We start from the raw sequence: 14,861 nt of genomic DNA on the forward strand, positions 1-14,861 counted from the left end.
ATCTGGCCTTAAATTCGTAGTTTTGGAGTTAATTGATCTAAAAATTCACTTAGGGCTTATTTGGCTTGACGAAAAGTTTAAGGGCTGATTTGGATTATTTTTCCAAAAATAAATTATTGATGGCTCTTGATTTGACACTTCCCCCAATAAAAGTAAAGAGAAAAAATTAAAGGAGAAAAAACAGTGACTACGTGGCTATTCAAATAACAAATCAAAAAGAAGGAAATCTGTTTTGACCAGAGTCAAGGAAACACAACAAAAAGGCAGGGGTGGGTGTTTGTTTGGCGGGGCTACTCTGATGCTACTCGGAGCGAGATGACATGATTTCGCTCTCCCTTTGGTGCGAGATCGAAAAGCTTATATTCAAATGAAATAACCAGTTTTTACTTAATTTGCAACTTGAAATGGATTACGAAAGGATCCAAAAGCCTCTGGTACATGTTAGTGCACACTCTTCTTTGCTTGCTTGTGCTTCTCGCTTTACTTTCTCTACTCCCAACGTTCATCTCAATCCATGCCATTACGAAACATGGCTATCAACTCAAAACTATTCATGCCATTTTAGTTTTTTGATTTTCCATTTGGTTTCTGCCTCTGATCCGTCAAATCAATAGAAATTTGTAACTGGGTGTTTTGGGTTTGGACAGGGTGGCCGATTTTCTCCAGGAAAATTGAGGAGTATGCTACTTGGAGTTGAAAAGAAGAGGAAAGAAGATGAAGAGGAGGTTGAATCTGGTTACTCCTTGAGATCTCAATCGTCTCAACTTGATGAAAGTGGTAATATGCTGCGTCTTCTATTTCTTTCTTTTTATTTTATTTTGTTTTATATATTTTTCTTTTGTGTGCATGATTGGTTTTGTTTCAGAAAAAAAAATGCGGGTTCACGATTATAAAATGGTATGTATTTTCTAATAAATTCCTTCTCCCTGTTGGGATTGCTGTCCAATTGAAGAGTGTGGTTTGCAGTTGCTACATGTTTTTGAATTGAATAAATAGGAATGTTATATCCAAAGATTGAACATGAAAATTTTCATTGGTTCTATTGACTGATTAGCAATTGAAAATCTGTTCAGGTGGTAGCAGTTCTGATAATTGCAAAGATGTAGATGTTGTTAGTGTACTTCCCAAATCCTCCACTTCAACCATAGCTGACTCCATGAGTGCACAGATGGTTGCTGATCATAGATCTAAAGATCACTCGTTGGCCAATTCAAGGATTAGGCCCCATGAAGATTCATCTTTAGATTATGACAGTGGACAAGATACTACAAGTGTGTCATCCACAGCATTTGAGTTTCAGAAGGCAGAGCGTGCCTCACAAAGAGTTTCCATTGCACCATTTACAAAGCCATTGCCATCCAAATGGGATGATGCCCAGAAATGGATAGCAAGCCCCACTACAACCAAGATTGGGCAGGCTCAGGTGCAGGGTGGACAAGGAGTTGGTTCACGAAAGATGGGTAATGTTGTCCATATAAGCAGGCAACCTTCCAAAAAGGTTGTTATAGAAGTTCCAGAACAAAAATTGGTTTCATTTGAAGAACCAGATACAAAATGGGTTGATAGCATTCAAGCTAAGAAGGAAGCTGGGATGCAGAAATTTGTTAGTTGGGAGGCTGATACATATCCAATTGCAGAATCATATGGCAAGCCTGTGCTCATGATTGAGAATTCTGTCAGGGAGCTAGCAAGTAAGGAAAAAACTGTTCTTGAGTTTGTTTCAGATGATTAAATGCCTTTTGCAATCATTTTAATTGTTGAAGTATTTATAAGGCTATCTTGTTCTGTTTGGGATGCATTTTATGCAGAGTTTCTTCACTTTGAATGCTGCTACCACATTATAATTATTATCACTTTGTTTCTTTCTTTCTTCCTTCTTTAAAATAGAAGGAAGAATTATTTATTGAGGAGACTAAATACAATTAGGATAATGAGGTATCCTTCTCTAAATAATATCAACAAACGAAAGGAAAAAACAAATCCACATATTAATGCCCCTTAACTGATTAGATGTTGGTTAGCCTTTTGAAAATCCAATTAACAGAAGTCCACAAGGAAGCTACAAAAAATAGTTTCTCCTAACTGTTATATAAGTGAAATTTGATCCTTGAAAACTCTAGAACTCTTTTCCAATCATTGATATTAAGCATTGGTTGATAATGGAAGATTGGAATATGACTTGATGATTTGTCCATGAACAACAGTGGTTCTATGCGTGTTTTTGACAAAATGAAATTTGAGAAAGCCATATAACATTGCCTCTCCAAGCTTTGTGTCAAAATTTGGATGTCCTGAAAAACTTGCACCATTTCAAATTTCCATGTGTTTAGAATGAGTTGTGGATGCTGAAAGAGATGACTATAATAAGGAGAATCTGGCTGTAAAAACTGTTGTTTTATTTAGTGTGTCCTCATGAGCTTCTAGACATTAAATGAAGCTTAGCTACTATTAACTAGGAGCACATCTTAATTGTAAAGTATTACAAATTTGTCCCCTAGCAGATAGGTTAAATCACTCAACATATTAATGCCTTTTAGGGCCTATCTGTTTTTTTCACAAATGCGCAGCCATTAGTCATTGGTCTGAGTGGCAATGGTTCTGGGTTTAGTTTAAGGGTACCATCTTTTAGCTTCCACATTGGTCCCATCTAAATCATGGATAGCTTTCTTTTTTTTTTTTTTTTGGGTACCTAGATGAGAATGCCAATTGCTTAGGTTACATTTATTATTTTCTTGTTATTAATATTGGTCGTAGGAATCATGAGTGTGTTAGATTAGGAGTTTTAATAGCCTCAGGAAATTGATAGTGATGCCTATATAAAGGCCCTCACTGTAATCTCGTGCTATGTAGACATACAATGATACACTTCTTTCTCCAATTTCTTTGAAACCCTCTCAGTTCTTCTTCCTTCTGGGTTCCAGTGATCAATGACTTCCGGAGGATGCTGAAGACCCTACTTAGGTTTTAAAGGCTAGTTGGTTTGGACTAGTCTTGTTCTTATTCCTAAGCTAGGAACAAACTGATGTGTTCACCTAGGATTCCTTTTATTGATTTACATGAAACATCCTTTCGTTAAACTTCGGGCTAAGTTGGCTATCTGAAAATTTCCCAGTGGAAAACGGTAAAGTAGCTGCTATCAGAGAATGTGGCTCTAATGTTTCTTAATATTGAGTTTAGTTTTGGTGAAAATTGATAGGTTGGTTTTCTTCTGCCGTAGATTGATCTTACTGCATTTTGATAAAAAAAAAAAAAATATATATGGTATAAAATGAAACAAGCACCCCACAGATAGAAAGCGCTAAATTTTTGCCTAGTGATGGGCTTCTACAATGGAAATGGTAACTGTAGTATTTCTTCTCCTCCCCACTCTCCCTCCACCCCCAACACCCCCCCCCCCCCTCCCCACCTTTTTTTTTTTATGTTGCCAATATGATTTTTGGAGAAAAATTATGGTGACTATATTGATCTAATAACAACAATGATTTTTCATTTTCCTGAAAGTAAGGTTCCTTTGATGCTTATTTTTATAAAAAAAATGGATAATAATTAATATTTTTTTTTATCAATCCAATAACATATTTTATTTTCTAGCAGTTAGCCTTAGCCAGCATGATTCATCTCCGGCCATGCATAGTGCTACTGCATTTATTCCTCCTCCTTCAACAGCAAGGTCTGTATCAATGAGAGATATGGGTACAGAAATGACTCCCATTGCTAGCCAAGAGCCGTCTAGGAATGGAACTCCAGTGAGGGCTACAACTCCAATTCGTAGTCCAAGTTCTTCTAGGCCATCAACTCCTGGCAGAGCTACACCAACTTCATCTGCAACAAATCCTTCGAATGACGCTCTCAATACTAACAATGAGTGGTCAGAAAAGGAACTGCAAATGAAAACCAGGAGGGAAATAATGGCTTTGGGGACACAGCTAGGTAAAATGAACATTGCTGCCTGGGCCAGCAAGGAGGAGGAGGATAAGGATGCATCCACGTCACTGAAAACTGTCCCAGCAGAACAACCAGCTAAAAGTGTGATTGAAACACGTGCAGCGGCATGGGAGGAGGCAGAGAAAGCCAAGTACATGGCCAGGTATTTTCACCTTAAGCCAACAATTTAGGGTTTTCCCACCCTCTCCTTCTCTCATTTTGAATTCTTTTCTTAGTCTTCAGAAAATTCATTACTGGATCTTCAACATCATAACCCACATTGTCACACTTTTCAAGTTTGAAAAGGTGATATGGGTAATTGGGTATGGACTGTGTGATTTAACAATTATGTGAACTGGGATAACTGTACTGAAGTTTATTCTTTTTGTAATTCATTAGCATGAGTACATCATACTAGATGCTTGGTGTTATCATTTCACACGTCGATTGCTCGTCATGCTTCATTCCTTTTAAATCATGAACATATTCTTTTTATAAGGGAGAAATTAATTATAAACAACAATAACGATTTATTAATTTAGTAAATATGAATGATTTTAACATTTTAAAAGTAGGTACAGGTGATTAAAGAATGTGGCATCGTGATATGCTTTGCCTAGTAAAAATCAGTGATATATTTTAGCTTGGGAGAAATGGGAATTTCGTGTCTTCCACTTTGAACTTCCATTTGGGTTGTAACATCCCCATAAACAAGGAGTAAAACATAAAATATATTTGAAAAAACTACGAAGAGAACATTTACTGGGTTTTCAAGGTATAACACTATTGGAATATGGAGACTTGGACAAAGTCCTACATTGGCTGTGCATGAACAAAATGAGAGCTTTAAAAAGTTAAGCAAGCCAAATATTTGGTGATGGGGAAACCAGGTTTTAGCCAAATTCAGCATGGAGGCCAACCTGTTTTTTCGATTGACATTCTTGCACCTGTAATTCTTAACATGGTATTAGAGTGGTGAGGCATAATGACCATAGATTCAGGACCCAAAAGCTTGATGGGCTAAGCTTGAAGGAGCCAAACCTATGAGTTAAGGGAGATGACTAGACTTAGGTGGAATCATGGGCTAGTCGAGGAGAGCTAGACGTTGAGGGTAAAGCCAAGAAAAGCCATGCTCAAGTAGATGGGCCACTCCATGTAATGCGGAGTGGCAACTAGGCCTATGAGTTTGAGCTGAATCCAATTGCACTTGAGGGGGAGTGTTGGAATATGGAGATTGGACAAAGTTCCACATCGGCCATGCATGAAGAAAATGAGGGCTTTATATAGTGGAGCAATAAAAAGGGGTGACCTAGACCTAGGGCATGAAGCATCCCACACTTGAAGCATCCCACACTTCTGGCCCAACCAAAAAAGGGTATAGGCCATTGTGGTCATGGGGAACTCAAGTTCTGTCCTAATTCAGGATGGAGGCTACCCTGTTTGTTGTTCCACACTTTTAGGCCGATGATTCTCAACAAACACTTATTTTTTTGTATGTTTAAACCATACAAATATTTTGTGGTTACTAATTTTCAATATGTGGTTTCAATCGGTAATCATGAATTGTGATTGTAATTGTTAGGTTCAAACGTGAAGAAATGAAGATTGAAGCATGGGAAAATCATCAGAAAGCAAAAACAGAGGCTGAGATGAGAAAAATTGAGGTAATTTTATAACTTCTTGCCCTTTTATTCTCCTTTTTTCCTTCTGTATGACATTGGCCAAAAGGGGATAATATATAGTGCATAAGAATAAGATAGCCCATAATCCTTTTCTTTGTTCTGCTTTTAGTCTTTTGTTTCATGAAAAATGCGAAGCCTAATAAGATAAATGAACTTTTCTTTTGGTTCTGTATATCTTATAATAATAGCTCTCTCTCTCTCTCTCTCTCTCTCTCTCTCTTTTTAATGAGTTGTGGACATTGGTGGGCTATTTTTTCAATTTATATAATGACCAATGCAGTATGGGAAGAGAATTCTATTTAGGAATTTTAATTATTATAGAATTTGAAAATTTAAAGAGTTTTTATTGTTTATGAATTTTATCAGTATTTTATTTAGAAAGTTTATCTTATTTAGTATTCCTAAATTGATTAGGGTTGTAAGCTCTATAAATAGGCTAAATCTTATATTATTATTAGCTTTTTGATTGTGATTCTAAATTCAACTCAATTCAACGAAACCTTTATCCCAAAAATTTATTGGGGTCGGCTATATGGATTCTCTTTCTCCACTCTAAACAATTTTGAGTTAAATCCTCGAAAATGTGTAGTGCTTCTAGATCATGTTGTATTACTTTCCTCCAAGTCAGTTTAGGTCTATCCCTTCTTTTCTTTCTATCCTCTAACCCAATGTGCTCTACTTGTCTAATTGGAGTCTCCTTATGTCTATGTTTCACATGACCAAACCATCTCAATCTCCCTTCTCTCAACTTATCCTCAATTGGCACCACTCTTATATTTTCTCTAATGCTCTCATTACGGACTTTATCTAGTCTAATATGGCCATTCATCCACCTTAACATTCTCATTTCCACAACTCTCATCTTAGACACATACTGCTCCTTTATTGCTTAACACTCACTACCATATAACATGGCCGGTCGTATGGCTGTACAGTAAAATTTTCCTTTCAACTTATTGGGAATTTTGCAATCACATAAAACTCTCATGGCGCGTCACCACTTTAACCATTCGGCTTTAATCTTATAACAAACATTCTCCTCACATCCCCCATATACTTGAAGGATTGAGTCGAGATATTTAAAGTGATTACTTTGGGGCAATATCACTCCATCCAAACTAACTCCTTTCCTATCATCAGTTTGGCCTGGACTGAACTTGCAATACATGTATTCTGTCTTCGTACTACTTAACTTAAAGCCTTTTAATTCTAGAGTACTTCTCCAAAGCTCTAGCTTTCTATTAACTCCTCACGTTTCATCTATCAGAACTATATCATCCGCAAACATCATGCACCAAGGGATACTCTCTTGTATATGTTTCGTCAATTCATCTAGAACTAATGTAAAAAGGTAAGGGTTCATAACTAAACCTTGATGTAATCCAACTGAGATAGGAAAATCTCTTGTGTCCCCTCCCACTGTGCGCACAATAGTAGTTGCTTCTTCATACATATCTTTCAACACTTGTATGTACTTGATAGATACCCTCTTTTGTTCTAACACTCTCTATAAGATATCTCTTGGAACACTATTATAAGCCTTCTCCAAATCAATAAAAACCATATGTAGATCTTTCTTCACATCTCTATATTTCTCTATTAAGCTTCTAATGAGAAAGATCACTTCTATAGTTGAACGACCGGGCATGAAGCCAAATTGATTGGGGGAGATAGAAGTGTCATGATGTAGTCGATGTTCCACAACTATTTCCCACAACTTCATAGCATGGCTCATGAGTTTAATTCCTCTATAGTTTGAGCAACTCTGTATGTCTTCCTTATTTTTAAAAATAGGTACTAAAACACTCCTCTTCCATTCATCGGGCATTTTCTTTGAGTTTAAAATCTTATTAAATAATTTAGTTAACCATGCCACTCCCACATCTCCCAAACACTTCCACACTTCAATTGGTATTCCATTGAGTACACAGGCTTTACTCACTTTCATTCCCTTAATTGCTTCTTTTACTTCTGAAGATCTAATCCTTCTAGTGTAATTCATATTCTTTTCTATTGCTCTGTAGTCTATATTCACGCTATTACCACTTTGACTATTATTAAAGAGGTCATAAAAATAATTTCTCCATGTTTCTTCAATGTCCTCATCTTTCACCAATATTTTTCCGCCTGTATCCTTAGTACACCTAACTTGATTGAGATCTTGACATTTCTTTTCTCTTCTCCTTGCTAATTTATAAATATCTTTCTCCCCTTCTTTTGTTCCAAGTTTCTCATATGACTTTTCAAAGGCTTGTCCTCTTCTTTGACTAACTGTCTTTTTTGCCTCTTTCTTTATTATATTGTACTGTTCATTAACCTCATTATTATCACACTTAGGTAATTTCTTATACCGTTCCCTCTTTCTCTTCACTGCCTTTTGTACTTTCTCATTCCATCACTATCTCTCTTTTAAGGGTGGTCCATGTCCTCTAGACTCTTCAAGTACTTTTCTAGCTACTTCTCTAATATTTGATGCTATTTGTAGTCATATACCATTGGCATTCACATCTAGCTTTTATGCTTCGGATTCGAGAAGCTCAATTTTGAACTTTACTTGCTTTACTTCTTTGAACTCCCACCACTTTGTTCGAGCTACAATATTTCTTCTGGCCTTACTTGAATTGTTCCTAAACTTGACATCTAAGACCACCAGCTGATGTTGACTTGTTAAAGCCTCTCCCGGAATGACCTTACAACCCTTGCATAGAGCTCTATTTGTCTTCCTGGTTAAGAGGAAGTCAATTTGGCTTCTATGTTGTCCACTTTTGAAAGTAACTAAATGCAACTCTCTTTTTATAAAGTAGGTATTTGCTAGTATTAAGTTGTATGCAAGGACAAAATCTAAGATGTTTTTCTCCTTCTCTTTTCGGCTACCAAAATCAAAACCTCCATGAACATTTTCATAACCTTGCCTATTACTTCTTACATGTCCATTCAAATCTCCACCAATGAGGACATGCTCTTCATTCGGTATGCTTTGCATTAGATCATCCATATCTTTCTGAAACCTTTGTTTACTCTCACTATCTAGTCCTATTTGTAGGACATAAGCACTAACTACATTTATTGTTTCTCCTTCTAGTACTAGCTTTACTAGTATAATTTTATCTCCTACTCTTTTCGCATCTATTACGGCATCTTTCAATGTCCTGTCTATGATCATGCCCACTCCGTTCTTGTTCCTCTCCTTTCCAATAAACCACAGTTTGTATCCTGAATTACTTACTTTATTGTTTTTCTCTCCTACCCATTTAGTCTCCTGAATGCAAGCAATATTCACTATTCTCCTTTTCAAGGTATCCACAAGCTCCATTAATTTTCTGTAAGTGATCCAACATTTCAAGTATCAACCCTGATTCTCCTCCTATCCTATTCCTTCCTAATTGATCTCCTTCTATGATATATTCTATTGTTCTTTATGCCTATCTTGTGTTTTGTTCCACTATCTGATCTATGGACTAACTTCTTTACCCACACTTGTCCATGAGGTAGGAACTCTTGCTCATTTAACATCACACCCGGGCGTTGGTATGGCACGTCGCTTTCGGTGAACGCCCTACACCTTTGCATATTTCTCACTGCATCCGAGCTCCGATGTAGCGTCTCGTAAGTAGAAGACGCCCCAACATTTATATCGTAAGAATCCATATCATTAGGTTTGACGAAAATTTTACACTGGTTGACACCTACCACCAACCCTCCTCCTTTATCCGGGTTTGGGACTGGGTAAATACAAACTACTTAGGCGGAGTTTGCTTTTTGACTGTGATTATTGATTGAAAATAACACAATTGAGAATTAGCTATTTTTTCCTATGGATTTAATCCTTTTCTTTGCCTTTGTTATTTCCATTCTACATCAACGCTAAAAAGGGTAACAATATAATGCGATGATTAGAGTTTGTATTTTGTACTGGGTAGGATCTGGGAGCAAAATAAAATAAGGAACAACAGATTTTGGGCTGTATGCCATGCAGCTTCAGCAATTTGTTTGTCATCAGCTGGGTGATATTTTAGGTTTTTCTTTTAGTTTAATGAGCTGTTATATTTGGCTTTCAAATTGACTTGTGTTTTGGTTCTTAATGAAGTCTCAAGTAGTTGTCAACTTGTAATATTTTATTTTCCAATATCATGGATTATTAAAATTACTCCCCTCAAGATAGTGCTTGTGGGTACTGTATTTCAAGTGCCAAATCTGCACTGTAAATGGCCCAAATTAATTTTTCTTCATATTTGATCCCTAGTTTACCTTTTTGCCAGGCCTGATCCACAAATTTCTATCTATTCTAGCTTCAAGACCCCAGAAACCTAAATCCTCGTGCACCAAGTTGTTACGTGGAATTACATGTCTCAAACAAAATGGTCATGGAAAGGGGGGAAAAATAGAAGTGCTTATAGAACTTGAACTTTTGCACAAGGAATTGCATGTTTGCTGCTGCAAGACAGCTGCTGAAATTGATAATGTCTTTCTTGATAGGTCCCCTATGAGATCAGGCAAATTGCTTATCTTATCTATAGTGATGTCCCGATTGATTAGTTAAGTAAAAAAACCAAACTAACCAAATCAACGGATATTTCCATTTCCCTAATCCATTGTCATTTTGCCTTGGTATAAAAAGCTACCCTGCCCTCATTTTTCGTTTCTCCTTCTCAGTCTCACATGCCTATCCCCAATCCTCTCCTTTTTTCTCTCTGTCTCCTACTTTGCCTATCCTCAGCTTTCTTCTTCGATTCCTTCAGTGGCCATAGTTTCACACGTTCCCTGTTCCCACTTCCCAATCCCATCCAACCTCTCTGCTCTCTTTGGCTTTCTACTATTTGTGCCCCTGGCCCTCTCTTATTGCAATTTGGTTTCTTCAAAACTTTTTCTTCTTTGCGACTCTCTTCATCAAATTGGCCACCACCTCCACAAGAGCATGAGGCTCTCTCCGCTTCAATTTCCTCTCCAATTTGTCGACCAACTTCTCTTTCCACTTATGCTTGAAATTGAGTTGTTCAGAGACGAAGCAACGGTTTCATCATTGCAATGGACCATTGATGGCATCTAATTCATGTCAATCCCTTGTTGAAACATTCTCACATGAGAGTTCCTATGTGCCATGCGTTTCATTGTGAATGAGGAAATGACAATCTTTTAATTAATTGCAGCCTCAAAGGTTAGTTTTGAAAACTAAGATCTTTTACTGAATTTTCTATATTTCATGTTGGGTTTTCTTGTGTAAAGTTACTGAGTTTTATTTTTTATTTTTATTTTATTATTATTATTTTTTTTTGCTATTGATGGCTACTTTGTTGTGTCATTTTTAGGCAAATTTTGGTAGTTGATTTTGTTGGGAAATTACTAGGTTGTATTTTTTTGACAAATTTCAAATATTGATTTGTGATTTATTGGAACCTTTTTGAGGGAAAGGGAGTAGCAAAACTAATGAATTGAATCAAATTGATTTTTTTTTTTTCAGTTTGATGTGATTTTCGGGTTCAATTTCTGTAGTTTTAGATTTTGTTTTTTCAGTGAGTTTGGTTTGGAACTGAGCTCACTTATTGCACTCCTCTAGCTATGTGGGTTAATAGAACTTACCAGCTTGTTCCACATGAAAAATAATGAACATAAAAAACCATGAGATCTAATATCAGCTGTTTCAAACTGATTCTGCTGATTCAATTATTTCCGATTCCAAAATTGTTTCTGTTATTTAAAATCCTGTCTACTAAAAGTTAATATATATATATATATATACATATACATATATATATATATATACATATACATATATATATATATATACATATACATATATATATATATATATATACGGAATCGGCAGTTGATTCAGTTCATTTCAAATTGATTTAATCTGATTCTGTTATATCGTTTCTGATTCTAAAACCGATTCTGGTTCCCTTATTCAAAACCCTGCCCTAAGGTGGTTCATTTCTCGAAAAGAATCGTAGCCCTCAAAAGTGAGAATAGGCCAAACTATAAGGTGTGATGTTGAACATATCCAATTTTTCTTAGCAGTACTAGATTTTCTATCTTACATGCATGGGAAGCGAGCAATCAACTTAGCTTAATTACCCATCCTTGTGAAACATGGTCAATATTGTGGGTTTCTTCATGTGTTGTGTTTATTCTTGCAAAAGTTCTATTTCTGGATATTAGAGTTCTAAGATGTCTGCACTGTCCCAAATAGTCCTGCTGCTGATGCTACAAATTATTGAACACTTGTTGAGGTGGATATGGAAAAGATATAATTAGAATTAGTTCTCTGTAATTCTTCTTGTTTTTCTTTTATTGGTGGTCTGTGCAGCCCTGTGTCCATTCTTTGCATTGACAATGACTTTTCAGGTGGAGGTTGAGAGGGTCAGGGGGCGGGCCCAAGATAAGCTTATGAACACACTAGCAGCAGCAAGACATAGGGCTGAAGAGAAGAGAGCAGCAGCAGAAGCCAAGAGAAATCGGCAAGCTGCAAAAACTGAGCGGCAAGCAGAATACATTCGAAGAACTGGTCGTATACCTTCTTCATTTTCCTTCTGTAGTTGGTGTTCTTGAAACGTCAAGCACTTGAGCACTTTGAATTGAGCAGGCTTGTCAAGTTAGCAGATTGCTTTGTTTCTAACCCATCACGTGAATCGTAAACCTATTCTATGTAAAAGCTTTTTTTTTGTTTTTTTGGTACAATTGGCTCCGATTGGCTGTCAAACTCGAGATGTCATAATTTTAGAGGCAACTTTAGTACCATTGAGTTAAGCTCATTAATTATGTAAAAGCTTTTTGTGCTACTCATCTATATACACGATGTTTATTTATTATCGTCATTTTTGTTTCTTAAGAAAACTGCAAAGTCTAAAATTTCAAACTCTCGCACAATCAGTAATTTTTGAAAACTAGACCTAATCTTTCAGCTTAGGGTTGTTTCTTTATTATCTTTAATTTTAATTTATATTATAAAAATACTCAAATTTTAATGCCATTTAAAGTCTTTCCAACCAAAATCAGAGCATATTTTATTTTCAAAAAAATAAAAATTAGATAATATGAAAGAGTTATTAATAATATTTCAATCATAATTATGGATTGTTGCGGTAGAAAGAAATATTTTTTATTGTGTGCAATGCACCTAGGCATGTTCAAACCAATTTTTGACCAGAGTACTCAATAGAATCTAGTCGGAGGGACTTTTGAATAGTATTAAATTAAAATTACAAATTAAAATTGAGAAATGTGTTGAAACAGTTTCAAAATTGAGAGAAGATAGATGAAATTAAAATAATCTTTCAATATATTCTCAATACTATATTCATTTAATGAAAAGTATAGAAAAATATATTTTATATTTCTAACACTTCATATGAAATTTATATATATCAAGTATGAATTCTTTCTTTTTTTTTTAAAATAATTAAAAGAAAATGATGTATCAGAATTTGTATCTCTAATCTCATGCAATACGATAATTAAACGTTATTTATGTGATAATTAACCGTAAATAACATGGAACAATATTTTTTTCAATTTTTTTAAGGAGAGGGGATGGAAATCCATGCTTAAATGATCCCACCATAACTCATGGCACCAACTGAACAACGTGATATACATTTAAATCAGAATATGAATTCAAAGTACTAAGAATAATATATATGTTGCTTTATGTCAAGTACTCCCAATATTTAGATTCAATTTTTTTATGTAAAAAAATTAGGATTTATTATTAGTATTATAAGTTAAATCAATAAAAAGAAATAAAAGAACTTTAAAAATCTACCAAAAATCATATAAAACATTAGGATTAGATTAAAGTTTTTATTTCTTAAATAGCAAATCAACATATTTTAACAGATTTTTTTCTTAAATTTGTACTCAAATTTTAATTTAAGTTAGTGACAGTATAAATAATTTTTGGATGCTAATTATGAGTAGTTTGATTGATTTTTTCTTTTTTTAATCTTTAAAATGGTAGAGAGTAGGAAGGACTTGAATTTAAGTCTCCATCTATTCGTTATCACCTTTATGGTAAAAATTATTAAAGGAACACTTGTTCTAATAATTAAGCTTAAGGCATATAAACGTGTGCGAGGGTTGCAAGAGTTGTAAGTTGTGAATTAAAACTTTAAAATGATCGCAGTGCCATAGGATTAGTCTTGGCTAATTTCTAAGAGTGGGTTGGATCCTTGATCAATTTCTATATTATCCCTTGCCCGTTTTCTATCTTAAAGGTAGCTCTTGGACGTTAACTAAGCATATGTTCAATGTTAGCGACATGAAAACCTAATTTCGTAGAGTTTTGATTTCGAAGTCTGGAAGTCGCCATGAAGTAACCGGTGGGACACTTCGAAGCTCTTTGACCAATTTCATGGAGGGCAGCGAGATTCTTAGCCAATTTCATTATGCTTAGCATATTGGTCTTGACTTCGAGTGATTTATACATATATGAAAACACACTAAGTCGCAAAGACCTTAAAAATGCTTATGAGTGACTAATGAAGGGTTCTATAAAAGACTTCAGCTGGTTTTACTCAGGCAGGATTCAACTTGGTATATTTTAGTACTTTGATAATCCCTTAACCATCTTATGTCAGCGCGAAATAATTGAAAATCGATGAGATGAGGCACCAAGTCTCGAAAGCTTGTGAAAGTGCCTTAGTATGATCACGAGAGCTTGAACTAGGTTCGGTTGATTGCCACCTTGGAAACATCAAATTTGTTGATTTATTCAAGGTCATTTCTTGAAGTCCCATGACACCTTTATATATTTTTGAGTGATTGGAGATCGATGCAACAAATTCCGAACTATGAAGTTAAGTAATAAAGACATGACCGATTTCATTAAGATAAAATCTTCCATGGTTGATTGGCATTTTTTATATGGCATTAGCCTTTCTTTTTAAAGATACAACGATGTGTGAAACACTTGAAGTAAAAAAGGAAGTTACATCACGATGAAAGTCCATGATTACTTAGAGTTCTATTAGGAGGATGTTACTTTGCTGAAAATCACTATGATGAAGTAGAATTATTCTGAGAGATCAAGAGGGATAAGGCCACAAAATGTTACTTACTTTTATTTTAGGGAAATTATTAAAAAAGTGTCTTATTGTTTTGCACCTTTTTTAAGTCAGCGTCTGAGGTTAATTTTGTGACAAAAAGGATCATGAGTTTTATTGCTATTAGCAAAGTGAGACTATTCTTTAAATTCGTTTAGAGATGGAAAGGCTATGTGCAGTTGTCTTCAGGCTTTTTGGTGGCTGGCGATGTTTA

General features: G+C 35.3%; 1 protein-coding gene across 4 annotated transcripts; it reads left to right on the plus strand.

Annotated features, from left to right (window-relative positions):
* The first annotated feature begins 223 nt into the window (after nucleotides 1-223).
* LOC110659155 (flocculation protein FLO11) lies at nucleotides 224-12,421 on the plus strand. Of its 4 annotated transcripts, none has more exons than XM_021817016.2 (6): nucleotides 224-440; nucleotides 648-777; nucleotides 1,074-1,691; nucleotides 3,592-4,087; nucleotides 5,507-5,588; nucleotides 11,952-12,421. In XM_021817016.2, exons 1-6 carry the CDS (start codon nucleotides 405-407, stop codon nucleotides 12,153-12,155), a joined length of 1,566 nt encoding a protein of 521 aa, XP_021672708.2. In that variant the 5' UTR covers nucleotides 224-404; the 3' UTR covers nucleotides 12,156-12,421. The 4 variants fall into 4 exon arrangements, with proteins under 4 accessions (XP_021672708.2, XP_021672710.2, XP_021672709.2 ...); XM_021817018.2 differs by having other exon boundaries at nucleotides 224-434; XM_021817017.2 differs by having other exon boundaries at nucleotides 225-440; nucleotides 3,595-4,087.
* Nucleotides 12,422-14,861: the final 2,440 nt, after the last annotated feature.

Source organism: Hevea brasiliensis, chromosome 8 (assembly GCF_030052815.1).
Source record: "Hevea brasiliensis isolate MT/VB/25A 57/8 chromosome 8, ASM3005281v1, whole genome shotgun sequence".
Lineage (NCBI taxonomy): Eukaryota > Viridiplantae > Streptophyta > Magnoliopsida > Malpighiales > Euphorbiaceae > Hevea > Hevea brasiliensis.

Coding starts and splice junctions, on each gene's coding strand:
- LOC110659155 (XM_021817016.2), top strand. CDS start 405: ATGGATTACGAAAGGATCCAAAAGCCTCTGGTACAT. Junction 441..647: donor TCCAAAAGCCTCTGGTACAT/GTTAGTGCACAC, acceptor GGGTTTGGACAG/GGTGGCCGATTTTCTCCAGG. Junction 1,692..3,591: donor TTCTGTCAGGGAGCTAGCAA/GTAAGGAAAAAA, acceptor TTTATTTTCTAG/CAGTTAGCCTTAGCCAGCAT.